Consider the following 26,565-nt stretch of genomic DNA (forward strand, 5'->3'; position numbering starts at 1 on the left):
GCAAGATTCGATTTCAGAATGAATGAGTCTAGTTATCTGTTTATTATTTATCAATATCATTGATTCAGATTTGGTAGGTCAGCCTTGCTCTCCTTGTACCAGATAAATGCATTATATATCATTAATATTTTTTTTTTTAAATATATATGAGTATATACATTTTATTAATATTAATATATATATATATATATATAGTTATTAAATAATTCGCAGATTTTTTACTCTCACAGAGAATAAAATTCTGGCGTATTTTTTATTTTTAAACGGTACCATGGCACCATCACATTACGCCTAATTTGATCGATCAATTATTATTTCATTTAATTATTATTTTTAAGGGCACTTTAATTAATTATTTTGTAAATATTAATTTGTTCTAATTTTTGATTAATTTTGTGATAATTGTCGAATCTCCTAACAAATAGCATGCGTCGAAAAGTATAATGAGTACCTTAATTACTTAAAATTAAAAATTATGATTATAAATTGTTAAAAAAATTTTTTTTCGATAAATAAAATTAAAAAATGTAATTTTTTACAGGTACTCATTTTACAAAATAGTTGATTGGTTTTTATATTGATCATGCTACTAAAAATGATCTAGTTTCACGAAAATATATTCACCACTCGCTTTGGGAAGTTTTATGTCCGACCAACTGTTATCCAGGTCCTCGTTATTCGCCGTCTTGAGGATCAGCTTATGCTTGGGGGTTCCGTTGTGAGGGATGCGGAGCTCGATCGGCTTGTTGAACTTCATCCCGCGAGGACCACACTCGATCAACGGGCTCATCAGCGACTCACCTAAAACAGAAAAATATTGAATTAGTATAAAAAAAATTTATTTATCTCCTAAACTGAACAAAAAAAAATTTTTTTCCCATTTTTATTGTTAATTAATGATTAACTATTTAATCACAACAATTGATTTATTTTATTAATAATAATAATAATTATTATTATAATAAATTTTATAATTAAAATTAATATCCAACCCACCACCTATTAACTAAAAAATTCTCACCCTTATTAACCGGCGGTGAAATAGATCCACGTTGTTTAATGTTAATGTCATTAATATCAAGATTATCAAAATCGTAATAAATGTCATTTTGGTTATTATTAATAGTGTTATTAACAGGCGGAACTACGGCGAAATATATTTCCTGGTGGTTAATCGTCGGTATAGCACCAGGAGGTATTGTCATAACAACATCTCCTGGCCCTCGCAAGATACCTCCCTCGTTATTAAACAATCCCTTTGTAATTCCTGAGGTCCTATTAATCACCACCACCGTTTTATTAATCACTCAGTTAATAAAAATAAATTAATAGAAAAGTTGCATTTTATATTATCATAAATTATCGAAAAAAATTATTTAAATACATCGAAGTGTCCTATTTAAATAGAGAATTATTTTTTGAATTTGAATTTTCGCGGGAGAGTGACGTAGTTCCTTCCTCGGCGCGCAACGCCATCTTACAGATTTTTTCCGAACTAAAATTTTCAATTTTTGTTTTTTTTTTAAGCTTTTACCATATTTTGCATCAATTAAAGATTTTTTTTTTTTTTTTTTTTTAATGACTAAAAAAAATTAAATGCAACTTGTCTATTATTATTAAAAAAAATAAAATAAATATTTACCTGATATTATGGTGGATCGGCGGCTTCCGGTATAGTTCAAAAGCGCTGCCACGTTGCTCGCGACTGCCCGCCAAATCTAAACCGCTCGGCTCGCGATTGTGTCCGCCATTATGCGCATGCCCATTCACCGCATTGTTAACATTGTTATTGTTATTATTGCTAACATTATTAGCATTATTAACATTGCTCCTGCTGTGGCTGTGGTTGAGCGTCAGCTGGCCAGCTGAGTTGCTGTGAGCGTGGCTGGCCACCGGCGGATTGGAGTGAGAGTGGGAGTGACTCAAACTGTGAGAGTGGTTATGGTTGTTCGTGTTGATAAGGAAGTTCCCGTCCTGTCCGCGGTTTGGCGGGGGGATGTTGTAGTAGTACTGTCCGCTGTTCCTGTGGTTCCCGTTGTTCTCAATCTGGAATTCAAAATTTCATTGAAAGGTTAAATAAATAAATAAATAAAATTATTTTGAGGTTACTTACCCCATTGTGAACGTGAGAGGGCGTTAGTGAGTAATTCTTGGCGTGCTGGTACAAATTTCCGGGGTTGTTCTCGTCCGGAACGGTGTTCTGGACAGGCGGGCGGTAGTTCTTGGGCTTAGGTGGCGGCACTGGCTTGTAATTTCCGGTGTTGCTGTTGCTCTTAGAGGGCGTTGTTGGTATCACTTTGTGTTCTGGGCGACTATTAATTTAAATTTGAAGGTCAACAATTAATATTTCGTAATAATTATACAAATGTTTTTTGTAGAAAATTTCCTAAGCTACAATTTTAGTTTCTTGTGATTTTTTCCTAAAATTAATATTTTAAGAGTTATAGAAATTTTTTTTAACTAACCTGTACTTAGCATAGTCCCCGCGATTTTCCTGGCTGCCTGTCGGCTGCGCAGTGGACCTTGTAAACCGATAAGGATCGTGAGCTCTCTGGGGAATGTTACCAGTCTTGAGATCATCAGGAACATTAGGGCCCAGTCGACCAGTTGAAGTGTTCAAATTCGGGCCTACGTTGTACACCTGATTGCCGTTCGTATTGTATGAGTCGTATGAAGACATACTATCATAACTTCCCTGAAAATTAATAAATCAATTAAATAACTAATTAATCAAAATTAAAATTAATTAAAAATACTTACAGCAACTGGCTTAGGTTGAGAACGTTCCAAAGAAGAAGTAGCGTTAGCGCGATGCGGAGTCGCGTTAATATAATTCCGCATGTCCAGTACAGAATCTGTTTTATTGACCAGTCTGTCCACTGCAGACCGACCGAGAGTTCCGCGGCCGGGAGGTTTGGCGTTCCTGTCAACTCGCGGAGGCAAATCTGGAGGCCCGTGGTGGGGAGACCTCGCTGATGGAATTCCTGGAGTGTATGATGGTAAGTTGGGCTCTCCGGAAGGAGAGAATCCGTATTTGTTGTCTGGAACTGCTCGTTTGTGTTGCTCAAACGCCTAAAAAATAAATATAACGTTATTAAAATAAAAAAATAATTTTTTATTTGATGCAAAATGGTGAAAAGCTTGAAATAAACAAAATTTTTTAATTTTAGTTCGGAAACAATCTGTAAGATGGCGTTGCACGCCGGATTAGGAACTACGTCGCTCTCCCGCCAAAATTTTAATTTAAAAAATAATTTTTTTAATTAAAAAGGTCACCTCGAGGTATTTAAATAATTTTTTTTTTTTTTTAATTATTTTACTAAATTTAACGATATTATTAATTCAATTAATTTTTAGACTCACCTGGTAACTAGAAGTGTATGGCGGAGGTGCAGCAGTGTCGTCTTGCGTAGCGATGCTCGGATCAGAGCTACTCTTAAGACGCGTAGGGGGACCAAGTTGTCCCGATAAGAGCGGAACATTCGTGTTTAATTCCAGGTCGCTTTCCGGAGAGGATGCGTAGGAGAGGCGAGATGTCATCGGGAATAGGAAATCATCTGAGAGTGCTTCTTCCGGCTACAATTGACGCAAAATGTTTATTATTTATATTAATTAATTAATTGTATGATAAATGATTATTAGAATTAAAATTATTATTGTAATTATAATTAATCATGCGACATGCGTGAGTGATGCAATGAGAAATGAAAAATTGAGGTTATAGTTTGCTTTTTAGGTTAAATGTAGCCGAAAAATTGTTCAGTAATACACTGATTGGGGGCAGCACTGTGTAATTGAGGAGTTGACGGGCGTGGAGGCGCTAAATTGTTATTATTGTCGTAGTAATTATTAATATTATTATTATTAATATTGTTGTTGTGATTAGTTAAGTTATTGTTATTGTTAATAAAGTTGTTGTTGTTATTATTGGGGTAAAATGGGTCGTAGGGATTAAAGAAGGAGTGATAAGGAGGAAGATAGAGATCCGACACCATTTCTACCGGCTACAAAATACAATCCCATTAATTTCTTTTTTTTTTTTTTTTTTTTTTATTCAAAATTTTGAATTTAAAAATAATTTTTAAAAAGTCTTAATTTTACCCAGTAATTATTCAAGCAGAAATAAGTGATGCTTGTTATCAGAAAGTAATTGTGCATTAAAGAATCAACAGTATTGTCATAAAAGATAATTACTGAGTAATTAGAAAAAAATGTGCAAGAAACTTTAAACTTTCTAATGCAATTAAGAAATTTTTTCTAGTTACTAATTACTATTCTAATTATTACCTTCGTCTGACTCATCCAAAGAGGTCCCTGCTGCTGTCGGTCAATTAACTCACGGAGTTTGCGATACCAGGCCTCAGGTGTGGTCAGCGTTATCACTGCGCTAAAAGTATGACCCCAGATTTTGTCCAGTTTCTGGCACTGTTCTAATAATTTCTTACTGCTTTTATGAGCTGACCTGAAAAAAATAAAATAATTAATTTTAATATTAATATATAATTTTTAATTAATAAAACATCCTCAGATTGATTTAAAATAGAGTTAATAAAGGTTTAAAGACAAAAAAAAATTTTTAGTTTAAAAATTTTCTGTAAGATGGCGTTGCACGCCGGATAAAGAACTACGTCACACTCCCGCGAAAATTCAAATTCAAAAAACTAATTTTTAATTAAAAAATCATTTTAACAAGCCTTTTAAATATTATTTTCTGTGTAATGTTAATAATTTGTAATTTAAAAAAGAATTATAGTAATTTTATTAATTGATAAAATTTTTTTTCAAGTTAATAAAAAAATACTCACTTGGGAATCCCAGCCCTCATCTCCTTGATGACCTGTTTATTCTCAGCCTTCAAAAAGATGACAATTGGATAAAATTGAGCATAATTGAGCCTATCAACAGCATTGGGGGTGATATCCAACAAAGCATGTTTGCTGCGTTCCATGACTTCACGAATGGCACTCAACCTGATGATCCCATTGGTCTTCCCCTTGGCAGAGTCCTCAAGCTGGTTCTCCATCTGCGGCGAGGTAAATTTATCCGGAAAATCCTTCAACAACTTCTCCCTGGCGAGATCAGCAACGGGTCCAAAGAGGACAACAGGTCTGATGAATCCAGGGTGTCTTAGCACAACTCGTTCATAAGCAGGAAACTTGCTGATGCTATCAGCAAAGACAACATCATCCCAGTGATCCCTGCCAAGAGATTTAGACCTTCGATGGCTCCCACGTCGTCTCCTGAAGAAGCTTCCGCGGCTTTCACTGCTGGAGCTCAGTTCCTTCTTGGTGGCGTTGAACTGAGCAGTAGCGAGTTCTTCAGCCCTAGCTTTGTTCGGGATGATTCCCTTCTGGACCTCCTGGTTGTTCCGTCCGATCCTGAAGACCTGCCAAGCTCCAACCACGCCATTGTGGAGAGTATCGATCACGTGGAAAACGTCTCCACTTCTGAAGCTCATCTCGCCTTTGTCCGGCTGCTCGTAGTGAAAGTGTGTCTTTATATGGAACGAATCTCCTCTTCCGGAGTTGACTATCTGATCGTACTCCTGGCGACGATGCTGGACTATCAAATCGATCTGCTCCTGGAGGCTCAGAAGGAACAAGACTGCTTCCTCTCTGGTGACTCCTTTCATGTCCATGTCGTTGACTTTGAGGATCTTGTCTCCAGGTTGAAGCCCTTGGAGAGATGCTGGAGATCCAGGTTGGACAGCAGTCACGAAAACTCCGGTCTCGTTTCCTCCACTAAGCCGGACTCCAACAGAGCCTTCCTTTTGGAAGGTTATGAACCTGGGGTCGGGCACTGGCTGCTGTTTGGAGCTTACGCGCAGCTGCTCTTCCTCGTAGAGCTGACGTCGGGACGAGTAGTAGTCTTCAGGTCTTGGAGGAGGAGGCCGCGGCGGATCAACAGTAGGAGTAGCTGGCAGATCCAACTGACTCAGCGAGACGTCCATAAGAGGTCCTCTGGACCTTCCGCCTCTGGGTGCGAGGTTGCTCTTGTCCTCGGGCTGCCGCGTCGGCGGCGGGACGTACAAATTCTGGCTGCTGTAACTCGCCCCAGACAAATACTCCCCAGCTTCCTTGGCGGTGGAATAATTCGCCGCAGCAGCCGACGAAGAAGACGCCCCAGGTTCCCGAGTGACGACGACAGACAGCCTGTCCTTGCAAGAGTCCATTATCTTCTTGGCCTCCTTCAGGCTCATATTGTCCGCAGTGACGCCGCCGATCCTCGTCAGAAGGTCTCCAGGCTTCGCGCCATTCTCCCGCGTAACTTCCTTGACGTAGAGCCTACAGCCCAGGACTAATCCAAAGTCGTCCTTCTTGTTGTTCCTCGTCAAGGTCAGCCGGTGAGTTTGGGGCTGCGCTGGTGGCGCCATTGACGTCACAGCTCGTCGCTTTACCACCAGGAGGACTGTCGACCCGGAGTCTCGGAGAACTCTCACTGCCGCGCCGTAGTCTGCGCCCTCTAACGACACTCCGTTCGCCGAAATTATTCGGTCGTTTACTTGCAGCTTTCCTTCAGCTGGTCCAGCTTTTAACACGTCGGATATCGCGATCGCCGGGTCGCCGTTTGTAAAGTGCGGGTTGTCACGGCCCCCTGATACTGCGATTCCAAAACCGTATCCTGGCACTCGCGTTACTGTCACGTGGTGGACTTCCCATCCTCTGTCACCGACCTAGGAATTTTTTAGGAAATTTTTACCTTCATACAAATTAAAATTTTAAGAAAATTTAGTGAATTTAAAAAATTAAAAAAATTTTAATTTTAATTTTAACTAAATAAAGTTTTTTTATTATTTTTATGGTTAGAATTTTTATTAAAAAAAAAAAAAAATAATAATCATAATAAAAAAATTTTAAGGTTGACAAACAGGTTAAAAGTGATTCATAACTGGAGAATTCCTTGAGGCTTTTTAAAAGAAGGATAAAGGACGCATTCCTAATCTCTGAGACATATTTACAGTTCTCTAATCTTAATCAAGAAAAAAAATTTTTTTTTTTAAAAATAATTATTAAATTTTTTATAATAATTATATTAAATTAAGCAATTGATAGGAATTTACGTTGGAGTATTTTGCAATTGTAAGCAATAAATATTTTTCCCACACAAAAAAAAAAAAAAAAATTATTAAAAGTTTTATTTTTTAAAATTTTATTTAAAAATAAATAAAAGGTCACGGTAAACATTTCGGACCTACGGTCTGAAAAATTTTCTTGTCGTTTCATAAGTCATTGGCACAAAATTACTAAATTTTCCTCAATAGAACGTTTCTCCAACTCTCTATTCCTCTCGGAATTCCTCCCCACCGAGATGAAAGTTCCATTACATTGCCTACTTTTATGAAATACATCTTTGTAACTAACCAATACAACTCGAATCGTTCAACAAGTATCTGCACGTTGATATATACTGTCTTATTTTTGATATTTTAGGAGATAGAGATAATTTAAATGATGAAAAAGAAAAAATTGTGATCTAGTTTTTGTAAAGGTGGTTGTAACTCCTAAATTATTGATTTTAGGAGAAAATTATAAGTTATCCGAAATTATAGCTAAGGAAATTTCCTATCCAAACCACTCCTACTTTTTAGGTTTATCTTCAATATTTTAGGAGATATAGCCATTTTAGGAAAGAAGAAATAGCAGGGAATTAAAAATTGTAGGATAGTTACTAAAAATGGCTATAACTCCTAAAATAATGAGTTTAGGAAAAATTCCTAAGAATCCAAAATTGTAGTTTATTAAATTTCCTACAAAAAACGTTACTATTTTACGGGTCTATCTTCAATATTTTAAGAGTTATAGGGGAACTTAAAAAAGTCATCAGATAATAAAAATTAAAAAATTAATTCTTAGGAATTATTTAGGTTTTGTAAAAATGGCCATAACCCCTAAAATAATAATTTTAGGAAAAATTCCTAAGAATAAAAAATTGTAGCTTATTAAATTTCCTACAAAAAACGTTACTATCTTAGGGGTCTATCTTCAATATTTTAGGAGATATAGCTACTTTTAAAATCAAAAAATTTTTTTCCATGCTCCCAAAATAAAATTTTATTTTCTCCCAATTAAAAAATAAATAAAAAAAAGTCTTCTCCACTGACGCGTGACATTTACCCCCACTCTTAATTTATTAATTACCTCGTTATGCGGTTGAAGGCCGTTTCCAGGATTGTTGTTGTTATTATTGCTAATACTGCTATTATTAATACTATTATTGCTATTATTATTATTATTATTATTATTATTATTATTATTATTATTATTATTATTATTATTATTATTATTATTATTATTATTATTATTATTATTAATATTATTGTTATTAGCGCCGTTGCCACTAGTATTATTATCACTTCTTTCCATAACGAAAAATCATAATAAAAACTTTAAATAAAATAAAATAAAAAATTACCCCATTTATTATTATTATTATTATTAAAAAAATAAACCGTATGTTCTATAGGTGTACCGAGACACGACTGAAAAAATATTTTCAGCCTTCTCTACCTGTTGCACATTCCAATTCCCCCTCCAAAAACTTTTACTCTTTATTTATTAATTTTATTAATTTAATTTATTTTTTTAAAATGCTTTAAATATTTTTTTTTTTAATTATTTATCCTTTGTAATTTTTTTAGGTGGAGGGGGGTCACTTGAATTTTTTTAAAAATTAGGAGCAAGTTACTGAGCGTAGGAACGAGTTTACTTGAGCTTATAGTGACTTATAGTGTCCGTTGCAGGTTTAGTATACTTAAACTCTACGTAGACACTATACTCGCTGGATGCTTGGCGAGTATGAGCACAGAGGGCGTGTTTTTTACCTGACACACCTTGGGAATAGAATTATGGGAAATGTTAAGCGGTTTTCGAAAATATAATAGATTATTTTATTTATTTTAACGAGGAAGAGGAAATTAAAAATTCATTTTTTTTTTTTTAGATTTTGAAATTGGGCTATATTTCCTAAAATATTGAAAATAGACCCCTAGTATAAAAACATTTTTCATAGAAAATTTTCTAGGCTACAATTTTAGATTCTTAGGAATTTTTCTTAAATTCATTATTTTAGGAGTTATGACCATTTTTATAAAAATTAAATAATTCCTAAGAATTAATTTTTAATTTATCTGATGACTTTTTTAAGTTCCTATAACTCCTAAAATATTGAAGATAGACCTAAAAAGTAGGAGTGTTTTGGATAGGAAATTTCCTAAGCTATAATTTCGGATTCCTATAATTTTTTCTTAAACTCATTATTTTAGGAGTTATGGCCATTTTTTTACTAACTAAATAATTTTCTCCTAAAAAAATTTAATTCCATCCCCAATTTTATTGTAAAATATATTTTCTTTAATCGAGGGAGTACATTCACTCGGTTTCAATGACCGGGGACGGAAATATTTTATTAGCATGGCATAGTTTTTATCCCAGGTAATTGCTAGTAATTTTATTGCTATGTACTATCATTATTATTGTACGATTGGTTTTGTTTTTGTTTGCGTAACTGGAAATGAATTTTTTTAATTGCAAAGGAATTTCATATAAAATATATTTAATTACTTTTTTTTTTTTTACAAAAAAAAAAAATTTTGGACTCAGAAATTTTATCCAAAATAACAAAAAAATTAATTAAAAACAATAATAATAATAATAATTTGAAAAATTAATCAATTAATTAAAAAAAATTGTTGAACTAATTAAAAAAAAAAAAAATAATAATAATAATAATAATAATAATAATAATTATTATTATTATTATTATTTTTTTTTTTTTTTATTAAATTTTACTAAAACCAAGCAAAGTTATTTCCTTTTCTCACCGGAAATTCTCAGGGGTTTTTCCTTCTCATAAACTGATTAATTCAAAGAACTACTCCTTAGTTTAAAGGTCATGTACTTAAGATTTACTCAAGGTCTTATTTTAATTACCCTTTTATTTTACTTTACTTTTATTTTTTAAACTCATTGTAGTTTTCTTCAACACCACGATGTATGGGCGTATTCTTATCAAAGAGGCGTTTGATGAATCACTTTATTTATTGATATTGATAATTATGATTAATTTCGGAGTTGCTCAAAATTATTTTATAATTTTAATTCTGATAAAAATTAGTCTAGTTAATTTTATTGTTGCTATATCTCCTAAAATATTGAAGATAGACCACTAAACGTTTTTTGTAGAAAATTTCCTAAGCTACAATTTTGGATTCTTATGAATTTCTCCTAAAATTAATATTTTAGGAGTTATAGCCATTTTTAGTAACTATCCTACAATTTTTAATTTCCTATTATTTCTTCTCGCTTAAAATGGCTATATCTCCTAAAATATTGAAGATAGACCTAAAAAGTACAAGTGTTTTGGAAAGGAAATTTCCTAAGTTACAACTTTTGTTTAAACGAATTTTTTCTATGTCCAACGGATAAGCCACAAAATAAAACCAAAAGAATCATACCCTTCGTTTCCGCCGGTGACGTTTAGTACTCGTGCTACAATTGTCACCAAACATAAACTCATCCTGGGGAATAACAGTCCCATTACTATGCTTTTTGTACTTGTTCTTAGAAATAAATTTACTTTTCTTCTTAACATTACTCTTGTTCCCGAATAATTTGCTCAAGATCTTCATATTAAACTTTTATTAATAAATAAATAAATAAATGTCAGTTAAAATGATATAAAAAAAAGCGTCCACTTAGTATGATGGTCATAGAGGCACTAAAGCACTAACTACACCCGCTCACAACGATTAAATGTGTAGTAACAACATTATACGTGTATTGTATACGAATAATGTGTAAAGAAACAGATATAATATCAGTAACACAAAACATGTGGATGTACTGGGAATTATAATGCACCACGCTATATCTACTCAGAGCTAGTAAATTGAAAAGAGAGCATCCTATTACAAATTACACGCAACCGCTCTCTGAAAATGTGTGCGTATGCGGACGCAAATACAGACGCCCCTATTTTGTTATTTATTTATTATTATTTAACGTTGCATTTTATTCAAGTCTCTAACAATTGCCGACAATGTCTGCGAAGTCGAGTGGATCTTGTCGGGAAAGAAGACTAGCATCGCCGGGAAACGGATTTAGAAGCCCCAAAAGCGCGGATTAAAAAATAAAACATTTTTTTTTCCTGTTTATGTTACGCCTTGTTTTCTTTTTATTAATTTAACGGATTAGATTGGTTTATTGTGTCATTTATTCGTGCAAAAAAGAAAATAAATTAAAAATAAGTTGCTAAATATGATAAAAGCTTAAAAAAAAAAAACAGAATTTGAAATTTTTAGTTCGAAAAAAATCTGTAAGATGGCGCTGCGCGCCGGATAAGGAATTACGTCACTCTCCCGCGAAAATTCAAATTCAAAAAAAAATTTTTTTTTCAATTTTGATTATTTTTTGAGCTATTACATCAAATTTAATGTTATATTAAAGAATTTTAATTGATTTTCTTAATTAATAATTAATAAATTAATAAATTATTAAAAAAAAAAAATAGTTAAAAAGTCTTAAAAAACAAAAATGTAAAATTTTAGTTAGGCAAAAATCTGTAAGATAGCGTTGCGCGCCGGATAAGGAACTACGTCACTCTCCCGCGAAAATTCAAATTCAAAAAATAATTTTTTATTAAAAAAAGTCACCTTGATGATTTTAAACAATTTTTTTTAACTTTCAATAACTTTTACTGAACTTAAATAAAAATTCTTTTATTATTTAAAGAATTTTTATAATAATTATAAAAATTAATAAGTCTTTTCGATAAAAAAAACTTCTCTTTTCCTATTTTAATGTCTAAACTTTGCAAGCATGCGAGAATTTCTTTCGTGCGCGCCATCTATCGGCAAAAAATTAAACTAAACTCACCGGTTCGTCGACAGGCTCATCTAGGATCTCCTCGGGGCCGCTCCACCTCTCGGGGTCTCCATCCAGGCTGTAAAAAGGAAAAAAGGTCAACAAATAAATGAATAATCTAATAAAATAGTAAGAAAAGTAATTAATATCATCAAAGTCGTAATCTTTGATAAGTAAGATAAGATTAGACAATCTAACATTTTCCATTACTGAATTGCACCCACGGCATTCATTATTTCAAGGTAATAAATAAATAAATAAGTAAATAAATTTTAATAGATTTTCGATACAGATTAATTAATTCGAATGGAAAAACTTGAATTAGTTCCTCAGATGTCGAAATTTAGGAGGAAGTGGAGGCGTATGTAGATTGTCAGTACACTAAGTGACTATACAAATCTTTTAGCCGTGATTGGAGGACTAATCACGGTGTTGCGTTATGAAATGTACGAAGGAGAGGAAGATTATCTGGCGGGCTATTGTCGTTTATATTAAACATAACAGTTGTATCAAGACAATTCAACTCAAAAGATCACTCACCTCTAGATATATATATATATATATATATATATATATATATATATATATATATATATATATATATATATATATATATATATATATATATACATATATTTTATAAAATAAAATAATGACAGGATTAAAATATCCTAAAATAAAATTAGTTTATTGGAAAATAATTTTTTAATTATTTATGGAAAATAGTTTGTGTAAATATAATTATTTTAAATAAATAAAAAGATATAATAGTTAATTATTGGTATATAAATCTTAAGAGATAACGAACATAAGACAAGATTACATTACACGCGTGGTAGATGTACATTCTGTCGAAGACTTTGAATTGTGTCGGTTGTTTTTGGTTGTGAGCAGTTTATTTATTTTTTTTTTTTTGATTTTTTGATTTTGATATTTTTTATTTTGAGAGTTAATGGGTCGCGCTTGACATGGAGATGGAAATGATGGACGACAAGGGGATGGGGAACAACAATGTTGTTGAACCGATGCTAATTAAGCACAACGCGAGGAGCATCACCGAGGGGAAGAAGTTTTTTCAGTACACCTCCACGCTTATTGGTGAGTTTTGATAATCCTAATTGGTGGAATTATACATTTATGTGCCTAGACATTCTTTTGTTGACGAGATTTGGTGATAATTACACGGTAAATATATCTTATCGGATATATATAGAACGTGTGATTATTTTTTCGGTCGCTGCAGCGGTGAAGGGGTCGGAAATTTAAACGGAAAATTTTTTTTCATGTTTCTATTATTGATCAACTTAGTATATCTCCTAAAATATTAAAAATATACCCCTATAACACGAATGTTTTTCATAGAAAATTTCTTAAGCTACAATTTTGGATTCTTAAAAATTTCTCCTAAAATTAATATTTTAGGAATTACGACTATTTTATAGGAACTAGATCATAATTTTCTAGTTTTTGATTTTCCAATAATATATAAGTGGCTATATCTCCTAAAATATTGAAGATAGACCTAAAAAGTAGAAGTGTGTTGGATAGGAAATTTTCTAAGCTACAATTTTGGTCCCTTATGATTTTTTTTTAAAACGAATATTATCCAAGTAAAATCAAGATTAATTTTAAATCTAAATTCCCCCATTTCAACCTTGACTACCAACAAAAGAAAACAAAAGAAAGTAATAGCATGTTAATCGGTCATAAACTCATTGACTAGATAACTAAAATCAACATTATAAATATCAAAGAACCGTAACCTTCTTTGTTCACCGTGACCCGAATAAGCTGACGAACAAAAGAAACTAACTAAACAGTGGGTTAATTTTCAGCGGGACTGATGTCGATGCAAGCAGGAATGAAGCTGAGCTGGACGTCACCAGTGGGGCCTTACTTGACGTCAGAGACGTCATTCCTGATCGACATGACGGAGAACAAGATGTCGTGGGTGTGCGCGCTGATGGCGCTGGGTGCAATCGTCGGCGCGGTGCCGGCCGGTAAGGTCGCGGATAAGATAGGCCGCAAGACGGCGATAACGATAACAGCAGTGCCCTTCTTTATCTCCTGGCTGACGATAATCTTCACGCGGGACCTAGTGAGCCTGTACATCGCGCGGTTCATCGGCGGAATCGGCGCAGGGTCGGCTTGCGTCCTGGTTCCAGTTTATATCGGAGAAATATCCGAGCCTTCGATTCGTGGCGCCCTCGGGTCATTTTTCCCGCTACTATTTTCCACCGGGGTGGTGTTCGTCTACGTGGTAGGCGCCTACGCCGCCTACATGGCCTTCAACATCGCCTGTTCCTTGACATTAGTTCCCTTTCTCCTCGTCTACTTCCTCCCGGAGTCACCGCTCTGGCTGGTACAAAATGGCCGCCTGGCAACAGCCGAGAGAGCGCTCAGAACGCTCCGGGGGGAGAACTACGAGTTCAAGAAGGAGATTTCGGTGCTTCAAGAGGAAGCGGATCGCGTGGAGAACAGCAAGGGCGGAATCCGGGACCTTATCGGTACTAGAGCCGGTAGGAAGGCCATCTTAACTTGCGTGGGCCTTATGTGGTTCCAGCAGATGTGCGGAATCGACGCAGTTCTCTTCTACACTGTCAAGATCTTCAAGGACGCCGGCAGCACCATCAATCCCTTCATCGCCACAATCATCATCGGGATCATCGAAGTCATAATGGCGGTCGTTGTAGCCACGGTAATCGACAAATTCGGAAGAAAGCCTCTGCTGGTAATCTCAGGCACTGCTATGACCATTTGCTTGGCCGTGCTTGGGTACTACTTCAAGCTTCAGGCGGAAAAAGTCAACTTAGAATCAGTCGGGTGGCTCCCTCTGACGTGTCTTGCCTTATTTAATGTTGTGTTCAGTGTCGGGTATGGCTCTGTACCTTTTGCGGTTATCTCCGAGCTGTTCCCGCCGGAGACTAAAGGAGTTGCTAGTAGCCTTTGTATTATGGTCAATTGGGCCCTGGTGTTTGTCGTGACCAAGTTCTTTCCCAGTATGGTTGAGGCTACTGGGCCTGATGTCACTTTTTGGACTTTTGCAAGCATGGCTGGTTTGTCCGCGTTCTTTGCGTTCTTCTTTGTTCCCGAGACAAAGGGGAAGACTTTGCAGGAAATTCAGACCAAATTAGCGGTGCATAAGATTAAGCAAGTTATTTAAGTTAGAAGGAAGAAAAATGGGAATATTTGTTAAAAAATTTAAAAAAAAAAAAAATTATTCAAATACCCCCAGTTGACCTTTTTTAATAAAGAATTATTTTTTGAATTTGAATTTTCGCGGGAGAGTGACGTAGTTCCTAATCCGGCGCGCAATGCCATCTTACAGATTTTTTCCGAACTAAAATTTTTTAATTTTGTTTTTCAAGCTTTTTTGACCATTCTATCTTTAATAATTTATTAATTTAGCAGTTTTTAGTTAAAAAATTAATCAAAATTCTTTATTAAAGTATTAAATTTAATATAATACCTCAAAAAATTATAAAAATTTAAACTATTACGCAGGAACTGAGTTCGAATCCTGGCTAGGGTTATTTTTTTTTTTTTTTTAATCGAAACTAAAGATTAATAATAATAATGATAATAAAAAAAATGCAATTAACTCAAAAAAAAATGTCTTATAAGCCGTAAAAAAATTCCCACTTATTTTTTCCGTGTAGTGTAAATATATATATATATATATATATATATATATATATATATATATATATATATATATATATATATATATATATATATATATATGTTATATCCGGCATACCGTATATAATACAGGGCCTCCCATTCCCGCCGAAAAGTGCAGCGCTTGCATATTTAGGGAACCACTAACGGGACTGCGCGACAACTCTCGCGTGGCTGAAGAATACACATTATCGCGCATTGTCACCTCATCAAAAGAACCAATTGTTTAATTAGTAGCCCCTCTTTCAAATCGCGACCGAGGTGATAAAAACCGCGAACACCATAATTCACGAGCTTATTTTACAAGGTAACAGTTCTGCCTTAAAGCCCGGGTGAGTCCTATACCCCGACACGTATAGGCAGACTTCAATTATTAAATTAATTAGTCATCCTTTCCCTAATTATTCATTTCGATTTCCTTAACGGTATTTCTGAGTTCTGTGATAGTGATTCTTCGAGCCACGATTCGTTTTGACGATAATCGAGATTCCCGCAGTCCCAGTGACCAGGTCCCCTCTCAAATTATTTTCTTCTTCTGTGAATTTATAATCGGCGAACTTTTGTTTGCCGGAGTCGTTACTCCGGTTACGAACTCATATACTTTCAATACAACGTTATATTGTTATTAGTTAATAAGTGATAAGTGTAAATTAAGACGTGTTTGCCCATAGGGCCAGTTAATCAGAATATATAAACTAAAAACCCGAATCGAAGTGTCCCATCATTTATAAATTAAGAAGCTATTCATCCTTCAACTTTCGATCTTCAATCTCCAGTCAGAAGGAGGAAGGGAGAAGCCAAGTAGCGGAAGTCAAAGGTATAAAGTCCAATCGAAGGACGAATCATCATTCAATTCGTAATAGTAAGTGGAGGATATTATCACTATTTCCGAGGTCGATTGTCTATTCCAAGGGGCCCTCTCCGGGGTTTTCACCTTCGCGAACCCATAAATTAAAAACCTAACGATCCTTTCGTTAGGGAAATTCATCTGTTATCCGAACCTCCGATAGTCCAGCTACCAAATTCTAAGATTATATTTTTCGGACATAACATATATATATATATATATATATATATATATATATATATATATATATATATATATATATATATATATTAGTAAATTAAGGTTATTTATTTTTTAAACTAAAACTTGCCTGTACCGGTAGCCCGGAAGGTTATAGGACTCTAAGATCAGAGAATAGTCCAATTTGTTCAGGTAGTTGTCATAATTAGCGTACATTTTGTGTACTATGTACTCACAAGTCACTTGTATTGAAAATAAACACTTTTTAATAATAAAAAAAATTGTTTTTTTTTTTTTTTTTTTTGAGGCGTGCACTTATAAATTTCTAAATTCCGGGTGAACTATTGAAGCTAGGAAAAAGTAAAAAAATACTTTTTTGTCTAGAATAAAATTTCCTACAAGATTTTGAGGCTCATTTCGGATAAAATAAATTATTTACCAATTACCGGTTATTATTGTGAGCATATCTGACGGACGCTCGAAGACTGGAGTGACTATGAAGCGAAATTATAAATACCCGGCCCTACTTGTCTTGTTGCTTTTCTCTTTCCTCTTTCCTCGATATTATTTTTGGAGTTTATTTTGGTAACATTTTTATTTAGTGAGACTCTGGATGTTAAAAAGCTCTGGCGAGTCCACTGGTGGTAATAATTTATTTATATTGTATAATATATATAAACTGAGGATGATAAAGAGATAATAACCAATTAAAGTGATTGTAATCCCAGTGATCATTGACCCAGTGGTTGTTATGCCGTACACTCGAGTACCAGCTACATCACTGTCTACTTTACAATCATGTGAATAAGAAATAATTATATAGACAAAAGATTCGTTTATATACATATATATATATATATATATGTATATGTATATATATGATACGTTTTTCCGGTTCTCAGCTACAATTCCTTCCTTCTTTTTAATTATCTTAAATAATTATTTTTCTTGGAAGTTTTAAATTTTGTTAAATTTTATCTTTGTCTCGGAAGGTCTAAATTATTAAAAAAAATTTTTTTTTTTATTTATGGCTATTTTTATCAAGATTTTTTGTTTTTAATTATCTCAATACTACTAGAGTTACTATATCACCTAAAATATTGAAGATAGACCCCTATAACACAAACATTTTTCATAGGAAATTTAATAAGCTACAATTTTGGATTCTTAGGATTTTTTCCTAAATTCATTATTTTAGGAGTTATGGCCATTTTTTCCAAACCTAAATAATTCCTAAAAATTAATTTTTTAATTTTTATTATCTGATGACTTTTTTAAGTTCCTGTAACTCCTAAAATATTAAAGATAGACCCATAAAATAAAAACGTTTTTTGTAGGAAATTTAATAAGCTATAATTTTGGATTCTTAAGATTTTCTCCTAAACTCATTATTTTAGGAGTTATAGCTATTTTTATAGTAACTAAATAAATTTCCTCGAAAAAATTTTTAATTTTCTTTAATAATAAAATCAATATCTTTAAATATTAATTATTAATTAACTAAATAAATTAAAAAATTTTGATTTACAGTTCCATAAAAATAAACAATATTAAAATATATTCAAAAAAAAAAATTAAATCCCAAAATAACTATTTAAATTTCTTTTAAAAAAAAAAAAAAAAAAAAAAAGTGATCTACTTTTAAAAAAACTTTCCTACAAAAGCGACCTCTTTAAACATGTTAAATCAAGCATACAAAGTATTAAAAATAACTATATACTCTGTAACGACTAGTTTCCGCGATTTCCGGTTTTTCCAGTACTAACTCTTATGGAGCTCCATTAAAACTCAATGTCAGACGCTGGTTCAATAAAAACAGATGATTCTTTGACGAACTGATTTTACCAAATACAAATATTTACTTTAATACATAAAAGATTAAAATTCTAACAATAAAATTTTTATTCTTAGAATTTTTTAATAATTTATTTGTTAAAAAATTTTATTACTATTTTTAAACAAATAAATTATAGAAAATTTAATTTTAAAAATAAATATTAAAAAAAAAAAATCTTACCAATCTTTAGAACTATCTTCATCATTGTAAATAATATCCGGATTTTTGGTATCTTCGTCTTCAACAATAACTAATGAATTTTCTTGGCTGTTTTTTTCCTCGTTCTTTTTTTCTTCTTTTGGTTCCTTGTTTTCATTTGGTTGATACTCACCTAAAAAAAAAAATAAATATTGTTAATGAAAAAAAATTACACAAAATATTTAAATACCATTTAAAGAACATTTTTTAAGTAAATTAAATAAAATTCTATATTTAAAATTTTTTTATAAAATTTTTACAATTAATTTAAAAAAAAAAATTTTTTTTACAAAAAGTGAAAAAAAAATTTTAATACAATTTAAAAAAAATTTTTTTTTTAGGAAATTAAATAAAATTCTGTATTTAAAAATTTTAATAAAATTTTTAATGCAATTTTTGTAATTAATTTTATTAAAAAAAAATTTTTTCTACAAAAAATTAAAAAATAATTTTTTTAGAAAAAAATTTTTAGCTGTCAAAAAAAAAAAAAAAAAAAAAACTTACCAGTGACGCTATGCTGATCCACCAGGAGATCAGTCAAAACATGAGGACACTCAGCCTCAAGAGCGAAACAAAATTCCCTGAAGGCATCAAAGCCCTTAGCGCCGACGATGTCGATAAATAAATCGATGTCCGCGTTGACGGTCTGCTCCGGGTTCCCGGCAACCGCGTCCTTGTCAACGTCAGTAATAACTCCGCGTTTCACTAGCACACTCAGCAGATCTGTAGAATTTAATTCTTGCAACAAGGAGGCCTTGTGCCTCGACAGCAGGATTTTTATCTCCAAGGATCCCGCCATTGATAATTATTAATTATTAACAACAATTATTTTGAATTATTCTGGAGATGAGCAACAGGTGTCATGCGTGATGAAAATTCATCTACGCTAGCTGTTGTGTTTGCGGTTTTAGTTGAGAGGTTACTCGTTGCTAGTTACTGGAATAAATTTCCTGCCGATCTCCTCTCCAACTGACTGTGGGAATTGTCAATGAATTAACTCACCCCTCCAAGCCCTTTTCCTCAGTTTTTCTCTTTTTTTTTTCTTTTTTTTTCTTTTCTTTTTTAAGATAGTTTGTGCAATTCTGTTTATTCCAATTTCAGGGACATTGATATATTGCGACGCCTGGTGGAAAAAATTTAAACTAAATTCAAATGACAGTTTTATTTATTTTTTAAAATTTTTATTTTTTAAAAATTAAATTATTTAAAATATTAAATAAAAAATTTTTATTAATTTAAATAATTTAAATATTAAAAAATACTTACAATTAAATTTTTTTAAAAAAGCGCCGGCGTCCTTTTAACTTTTGCGCATGCGTAAAATAATTTAGAATATTATTCAACTCCAACCGGAATTTACCAACATCTTAACCTAAAAAACAAACGTAAATAAATAAATTTACATTTTAATCCATGTGACAAATTCAACTGTAATAATTATTATTATTTCAATGATAATAAATAATTAATATTGTTATTAATAAACAAGTGAGTAAATTTTTATTATACTAAATAAATATAAGACACTTGTCAGATGTTTTGTTTAAAAAAAAATTACAAGCTAATTTTAGTAAAAAATTTTTTTTGTCATTTATAATAACACTAAAGTTAACCGTCAGCTGTTGATTTAAAAAAATTTTTTTTTTAACCAATCAATTTCAATAAAAAATGCTTCAAAAAATTTTCATTTGTAATTTTTATTAATTTTCACATGTGAAACTTTTTAATAATATTTTTTTTATAATAATTAAATTGCTATAAAATTAAAAAAAAAATTTTAATAAGAAAAAAAAATTTTTTTTAATTTTATTATATAATTAAAAAAAAAAAAAAAAAAAAATTAATTAATTAATTAATAAATTCACCCCAGAAAAAATGTCGAGCCCAAGGTCCCAAGGTTCTCCAGCGCGATCATACTCCAGCAGGTCCAGCGGGTCAAAGTCCAGGAGTCCAAGTCCAAGATCAGCGTCTCCAGCTTCAAATGCTTCTAACGCTTCCGTACGCAGCCACCAGAGCAACCACAGCCGCTCAAGCAGAGCAGCTTCTCCAGGAAGCAGACGGTCCTCACCCAAGAGCCGGCACTCAAACTCCAGGTCCAGGTCCAGGTCCAGGTCCAGGTCAAGATCCAGGTCTGCTTCTGCAGCGAGTAATAATTCAAACAATCGCAGCTCTCGCAGCAGATCAGCGACTCCCAGGTCCAGGTCAGGAAGTCCCAGGAATGACCAAGGAAGCCCTGGAAGCAAGAAGTTCAGGTCCAGGTCTGGATCTAGGTCCAGGTCTGCTTCTCCAGGGAGTAATAAAGGAGACAGGTCTAGATCTGGAACTCCTGGAAGTGCAAAAGGTAAATTTATTATTAAAATTGTGTCATATTTTTATTAATTGTTATTATTAGGTGATAGATCACGTTCGGGATCTCTAGTGAGTGCCAAGGGTGATAGATCAAGGTCAGGATCTCGAGGAAGTCCTAAAGATCAGAGATCAAGATCAGGTTCTCCAGGAAGTATTAAAGATCAGAGATCAAGATCAGATTCTCCAGGAAGTCCTAAAGATCAGAGGTCAAGATCAGGTTCTCCAGGAAGTATTAAAGATCAGAGATCAAGATCAGATTCTCCAGGAAGTCCTAAAGATCAGAGGTCAAGATCAGGTTCTCCAGGAAGTCCTAAAGATCAGAGGTCAAGGTCAGGATCTCCAAGAAGTCCGAAAGATCAAAGATCAAGATCAGGATCTCCAGTGAGCAAGCCTAGAGGATCAAAATCTCCAGAAGGAGAGGCTAAATCCGGATACGACAGCGACGAAGAAGTCGCTAAGCGAAAACTCGCTGACCTGGAAGCGACTGAGTCAGACGTGGAGGCAAAGAAAGCAAAGCGGCACCGAGCGTTGATCGACAGCGACTCTGAAGAAGAGACTCCAGCGAAGACTGTCAAGCCGACAGCAGACGCGCTCTTTGGAGACGCTTCGGACATCAGCTCTGATGACGAGAAAAAGTCTGCCAAGTCGCGGTCCAGGTCCAGGTCCAGGTCCAAGTCTAGATCCAAGTCTAGATCCAGGTCCAGGTCCAAGTCCAGGTCTAGATCCAGGTCCAGGTCTAGGAGTCGCAGCCGTGGACGCAGCGAGGAGCGCCAGGAAGACCCGGAGGACAAGGAGAAGGAGGACGAGCCTGAACCTCCGCCTGAGACCAGGATTGACGTCCTCATTCCGAAGATCACCACCGACCTCGGCAAGGAGATTCATTTTGTTAAGCTTCCTAATTTTTTGTCTGTTGAGACCCGGCCCTTTGATCATGAGACCTATGAGGATGAGATTGACGAAGAGGAGACCCTCGATGAGGAGGGTAGAGCCAGGTTGAAGCTCAAGGTCGAGAATACCATCAGGTGGAGGGAAGAGTTTGGGGAGGATGGCAAACCTGTCAAGGAAAGCAACGCTAGGTTTGTTAGGTGAGCTGCAAGTCTTTTGACATTGATTCTAAATTCATTCCAAAATTTATTCCAAATTTCCAGGTGGTCAGATGGCAGCATGAGTCTCCATTTAGGTTCAGAAATCTTCGACGTGTACAAACAGCCGCTGCAGGGCGACCACAACCACCTGTACATCCGTCAAGGAACCGGTTTGCAAGGTCAAGCGGTCTTCAGGACAAAGTTGACCTTCAGACCGCACTCTACAGACTCGTTCACCCACAAGAAGATGACCATGTCTCTGGCCGACAGGTCCCAGAAGCTCCAGGGAATAAAAGTGCTCAGCACAGTGGGCCACAACCCGGACCAGAACAGGTATGAGCTCATTAAAAAGGAAGAAGAGAAGCTCAGGATGGCGCTGAAGAACCAGGGGAAGACCAAGAAGACTGGAAGTGGCCGGGGTGCTGGTAGAAGCGCCAGCTACGCTGCTGATGCTTATAATGACGATGGTTCCGATGACGAAGGCGCTATTTCGCTGGCTGCTATTAAGAGCAAACACAAAAAAGGCGGTGCTGTTGCTACTAAAGGTAATTATTGGCTTATTATTATTTTAATTGATGCTAAATATAATAAAGCTTGAAAAAATAAAAATTTAAAAATTTTAGTTCGGAAAAAAATCTGTAAGATGGCGCTGCGCGCCGGATAGGGAACTACGTCATACTCCCGCGAAAATTCAAATTCAAAAAAATAATTTTCTATTTAAAAATCACTTTTATGCATTTAAATAATTTTTTTTTTTTTTTTCAATAACTTTAAAAATTTTTAATTATTTATTAATAATTACCTTGTTTTTAGTGTCTGCATCAAATATTTACTCGTCGGACGAAGAAGGGTCTGACTTTGAAACAACTAGACCTCGGAAAAGTGTTAAAGGCAAGGTGTTGAAGGAGTCTGATGAAGAGTCTAATGCTAGTTCTAATAGTGGCTCTGAGAGCGGTGGAGATAATGAAAAGGCTGATGCTGACAGTGATTAGGTGATATGACCGATTTGACGAGATTATTTTGTATCTTACTTATTAATATAAATAATAAAGTTTCTTTTTAATAATGTATAATTTAAAAAATTTTTTACTACAATTATTGCCACTAAAAAAAAATTTTTTTTAAAATTATTTTATCAATTTTAATTATTAAAAAATTCTATCATTATTATTATTATTATTATTATGCAAAAAATTCCCTCTTAAAAAAATTTAAAATTTAAATTAACCGCCAAAAGATCTGTCAATTTTTTAAAAGAGCGCTGCAAGTAATTTCCCGCATAAACTGTATTCAATAACCATCACTGTCATTATTTATCAATCACAAGCATAAGTGCCAGCATAAAATAAATAATTACGCCATTTAAATACTGGTAAAGCATCTAAGACTCTAAACAAGTTTAATATATTTTTTGCGAACTTGTTAGACCGGTCAAAGGTCGCTGATACTTGGATTAAATAAATAATTATAAAAATTAAATCGATCTGCAACTCAGACATTTAATTCTACAAGTATCCAAAGTCCACGCAAGGCGTTTGCTTGTTAATCGTAATTTTATCGCTTGTTTCAATTGTCACAATCAGGAAAAATATTCCAGGTAATTATCGAATGAAAGTTTTTACTTAATTTTATTTTGTAAGTTTGATGTTTTTTAATTTTTATTTCAGAGGAAGAGTGTTTATTTTGCTACGACTTTTGATTATTCAGTGGATAGTTGTGTAATTAATATTTACGTTCCAGTGAGTTGGGAAATTTTATTTTATAATTATTTAAAAAAAATTTTTAAATATTGATTTTGAAAATAATTAAGAAGATAAAAAAAAAATTAAAATTTTTTTCCGGCCAATCTTTGGCCATTAATTAATTTTTAACGGCCAATCTTTGACCATTAATTAATATTTAAAAATAATTGCAGAAAAATGACGCGAAGAGAGCCAGTGTACGTGGTAGGAGTGGGGATGACGAAGTTTGAAAAGCCCGGAACCCGTGACGATTTCGACTATCCGGAAATGGTGAAAGAGTCGGTGACAAAAGCTCTCCAAGACGCGAGAGTGCCGTACGACTCAATAAAAGGAGCAGCAGTTGGCTACGTGTACGGGGATTCAACCTGTGGACAGCGCGCCCTCTACGAAGTGGGCCTGACAGGATGCCCGATCTTCAACGTGAACAACAACTGCTCGACCGGTGCCTCGGCACTGATGGTCGCCAAGCAGATGATCGAGTCCGGGCGCGCTGACTGCGCCCTCGCAGTCGGCTTCGAAAAGATGGACCGCGGCTCGCTGACCTCCAAGTTCCTCGACCGGACCAACCCCATGGACAAGCACGTGGGACTCATGTCCGAGCTGGCTGGAATCTCCGACGGGCCAATCACCGCTCAGTTGTTCGGCAACGCCGCCATCGAGCACATGGAGAAGTTCGGAACTAAGCCCGAGCATTTTGCCAAGATTGCTTACAAAAATCATCTTCACTCTGTTAATAATCCCTACTCACAATTCAGGGATAAATACAGCCTCCAGGAAATTCTCAAGGCCCCTAAAGTCTTTGGGCCTTTGACTAAGCTTCAGTGCTGCCCCACTTCAGATGGCAGCGCCGCTGTTATCCTGGCCAATGAGCAATTTGTTAGGAAACACAATTTGCAAAATCAGGCTGTAGAAATTCTTGCTATGGAGATGACTACTGACACGCCATCTACTTTTGCGGAAAAAAGCAGTATTAAGCTTGTTGGGTAAGATTTAATTTATATTTTTTATTTATTTTATTTTTACCCTAGTCAGGATTCGGAACTAGTTCTTTTTGATTAATTTTATATTATAATAAAGAATTTTTATTAATTTTTTAATTATTAAAAATTAATAAATAAATTAATTATACAAAAAAAAAAAAAAAAAAAAAAAAAAAAACAAAATGATTAAAAACGCTTAAAAACAAAAAAATTTAAGAACTTAGTTCGGAAAAAATATGTAAGATGACGTTGCGCCCGCCGGATTAGGAACTACGTCACTTGCCCGCGAAAATTCAAATTCAAAAAAATCATTTTTTATTTAAAAGGTCATTTTGGGGTATTTAAATAATTTTTTTTTTTTTTTTTTTGATTTTTTAAATACTTTTAGGTACGACATGACAAAAATCGCCGCGGAGAAGGTCTTTAGCTCGGTTTGCTACAAACCCTCGGACATAGACGTGATCGAGTTGCACGACTGCTTCTCAGCAAACGAGCTGATAAGTTACGAAGCCCTTGGACTGTGCGCTCCAGGTCAAGCAGCCCAGCTGATCGACTCGGGGAACACAACCTACGGCGGTAAGTACGTGATCAATCCCAGCGGGGGCCTGATCTCCAAGGGTCACCCTCTGGGAGCCACCGGGCTGGCCCAGTGCGCCGAACTCTGCTGGCAATTGCGCGGGGAAGCTGGAAAGCGCCAAGTTCCTGGAGCTAAGCTCGCTCTGCAGCACAACATCGGCCTAGGAGGCGCTGTGGTCGTCGCGTTGTACAAACGAGGGTTCGTTGGCGGCCCCCAGGTCAATTTCGTCAGCGGAAAAGTTTCCCCGGAGAAGTTCCAGGCGAACAAAGTCTTCAAAGTGTTTGAAGTCGCGATGCAGGATGACGAAGACGGGCTCATTGAAAAGTACCGCGGAGTTTATGGATTCAAGATCATTAACGGACCTGGCGGCGCTGAGGGCTACTGGATCATCAACGCCAAGGCTGGAAAGGGCAGGGTCGAGTTTGACGGCAAGGAAAAACCCGATGTTGTCTTCACTATCAGCGACACTGATATTGTTGACTTCATTTCTGGAAAGCTCAATCCCCAGCAGGCTTTCTTCCAGGGGAAGATCAAGATCAAGGGCAACATGGGCCTTGCTATGAAGCTTCCGGACCTTCAGAAGCGCGCTGCTAAGAAAATTGAACTGCTCAAGGCCAAGTTGTAGGCACCTAGGGATTTCTGGTTAAGGTTCAGCGGGAGATTTAGAATTTTATTTCTACTGTTCTAGGAAATTTTTTAGGTTTTATACAATTGTTATGTAATTTTTTTTTATAAATAAAGAGGGCTAGGATTTTATTTTGGGCTGTGGAAATATTTATCAATTTTTTTTTTTTTTCAAGATCAATTTTAAGCTCAAACATTAAAAAATTAATTTTGGGCTCAAAAATTTTAAAAATTAATTTTTTTAATAAAATTTTAGACTCAAAAATTAAAAAATTTATCCTGACTCTAAATTTGGGCTCAAAAATTGAAAATTAATTTTTGACAATAATTATGGGATCAAAAATTAAAAAATTCATCTTTACTCCAAATTTTCGGCTCAAAAATTAAAAAATTAATTTTTTTATTAAATTTTTAGGCTCAAAAATTGAAATATTGATTTTTTGTTGAAATTTTGTGCTCAAAAATTGAAAAATTAACTTTTTTTTTAATTTTGAGCTCAATCTTTTAGATATTAATTTTATACTAAAATTTTCGGCTCAAAAATTAATAAAATAAATTTTTTAGTACAATTTTGAGCTCATAAATAAAAAAAAAAAAAATTAAT

General features: G+C 34.2%; 3 protein-coding genes across 7 annotated transcripts; 2 read left to right on the forward strand and 1 right to left on the reverse strand.

Annotated features, from left to right (window-relative positions):
• Positions 1-11: 11 nt before the first annotated feature.
• Positions 12-19,550, reverse strand: Pyd (zonula occludens-like protein polychaetoid). Of its 4 annotated transcripts, XM_074240056.1 has the most exons (13): positions 19,109-19,550; positions 18,587-18,737; positions 11,874-11,940; positions 10,454-10,516; positions 4,806-6,673; positions 4,288-4,462; positions 3,364-3,576; positions 2,761-3,072; positions 2,466-2,695; positions 2,114-2,312; positions 1,643-2,046; positions 1,022-1,275; positions 12-801 (listed from the first exon to the last, which is right to left on the reverse strand). In XM_074240056.1, exons 1-13 carry the CDS (start codon positions 19,401-19,403, stop codon positions 590-592), a joined length of 4,443 nt encoding a protein of 1,480 aa, XP_074096157.1. In that variant the 5' UTR covers positions 19,404-19,550; the 3' UTR covers positions 12-589. The 4 variants fall into 4 exon arrangements, with proteins under 4 accessions (XP_074096157.1, XP_074096158.1, XP_074096159.1 ...); XM_074240057.1 differs by lacking the exon at positions 10,454-10,516; XM_074240059.1 differs by lacking the exon at positions 1,022-1,275 and having other exon boundaries at positions 663-801.
• Positions 12,684-23,777, forward strand: Atu (Another transcription unit). 2 transcript variants are annotated; one of them, XM_074240076.1, is made up of 6 exons: positions 12,684-12,959; positions 20,475-20,945; positions 20,997-22,038; positions 22,102-22,583; positions 22,852-23,635; positions 23,706-23,777. In XM_074240076.1, the coding sequence occupies exons 1-5, from the start codon at positions 12,830-12,832 to the stop codon at positions 23,028-23,030; spliced, it is 2,304 nt and encodes a 767-aa protein (XP_074096177.1). In that variant the 5' UTR covers positions 12,684-12,829; the 3' UTR covers positions 23,031-23,635; positions 23,706-23,777. The 2 variants fall into 2 exon arrangements, with proteins under 2 accessions (XP_074096177.1, XP_074096178.1); XM_074240077.1 differs by lacking the exon at positions 12,684-12,959 and adding an exon at positions 19,957-20,092.
• Scpx (Sterol carrier protein X-related thiolase) lies at positions 23,568-26,093 on the forward strand. The gene is made up of 4 exons (XM_074240088.1): positions 23,568-23,635; positions 23,706-23,777; positions 23,954-24,763; positions 25,149-26,093. Exons 3-4 carry the CDS (start codon positions 23,958-23,960, stop codon positions 25,960-25,962), a joined length of 1,620 nt encoding a protein of 539 aa, XP_074096189.1. The 5' UTR covers positions 23,568-23,635; positions 23,706-23,777; positions 23,954-23,957; the 3' UTR covers positions 25,963-26,093.
• Positions 26,094-26,565: the final 472 nt, after the last annotated feature.

The sequence above is a fragment of the Cotesia typhae genome, unplaced genomic scaffold (genome assembly GCF_013202065.1).
Source record: "Cotesia typhae breed Kobodo isofemale line unplaced genomic scaffold, CoteBio_Ctyphae contig_26, whole genome shotgun sequence".
Taxonomy (NCBI): Eukaryota; Metazoa; Arthropoda; class Insecta; order Hymenoptera; family Braconidae; genus Cotesia; species Cotesia typhae.

Bases quoted from the DNA above. Each gene is read 5' to 3' on its own strand.
- Atu (XM_074240076.1), top strand. From the start codon at position 12,830: ATGGAGATGGAAATGATGGACGACAAGGGGATGGGGAACAACAATGTT. The intron at 12,960-20,474 runs GTGAGTTTTGAT...AATTCACCCCAG, and splicing joins GTACACCTCCACGCTTATTG to AAAAAATGTCGAGCCCAAGG. The intron at 22,039-22,101 runs GTGAGCTGCAAG...CCAAATTTCCAG, and splicing joins AGCAACGCTAGGTTTGTTAG to GTGGTCAGATGGCAGCATGA.
- Pyd (XM_074240056.1), bottom strand. From the start codon at position 19,403: ATGGCGGGATCCTTGGAGATAAAAATCCTGCTGTCGAGGCACAAGGCC. The intron at 6,674-10,453 runs GTATGATTCTTT...AAAAATTCCTAG, and splicing joins GTCACCGGCGGAAACGAAGG to GTCGGTGACAGAGGATGGGA. The intron at 2,047-2,113 runs GTAAGTAACCTC...TTTGAATTCCAG, and splicing joins CCTCTCACGTTCACAATGGG to ATTGAGAACAACGGGAACCA.
- Scpx (XM_074240088.1), top strand. From the start codon at position 23,958: ATGACGCGAAGAGAGCCAGTGTACGTGGTAGGAGTGGGGATGACGAAG. The intron at 24,764-25,148 runs GTAAGATTTAAT...AAATACTTTTAG, and splicing joins AGCAGTATTAAGCTTGTTGG to GTACGACATGACAAAAATCG.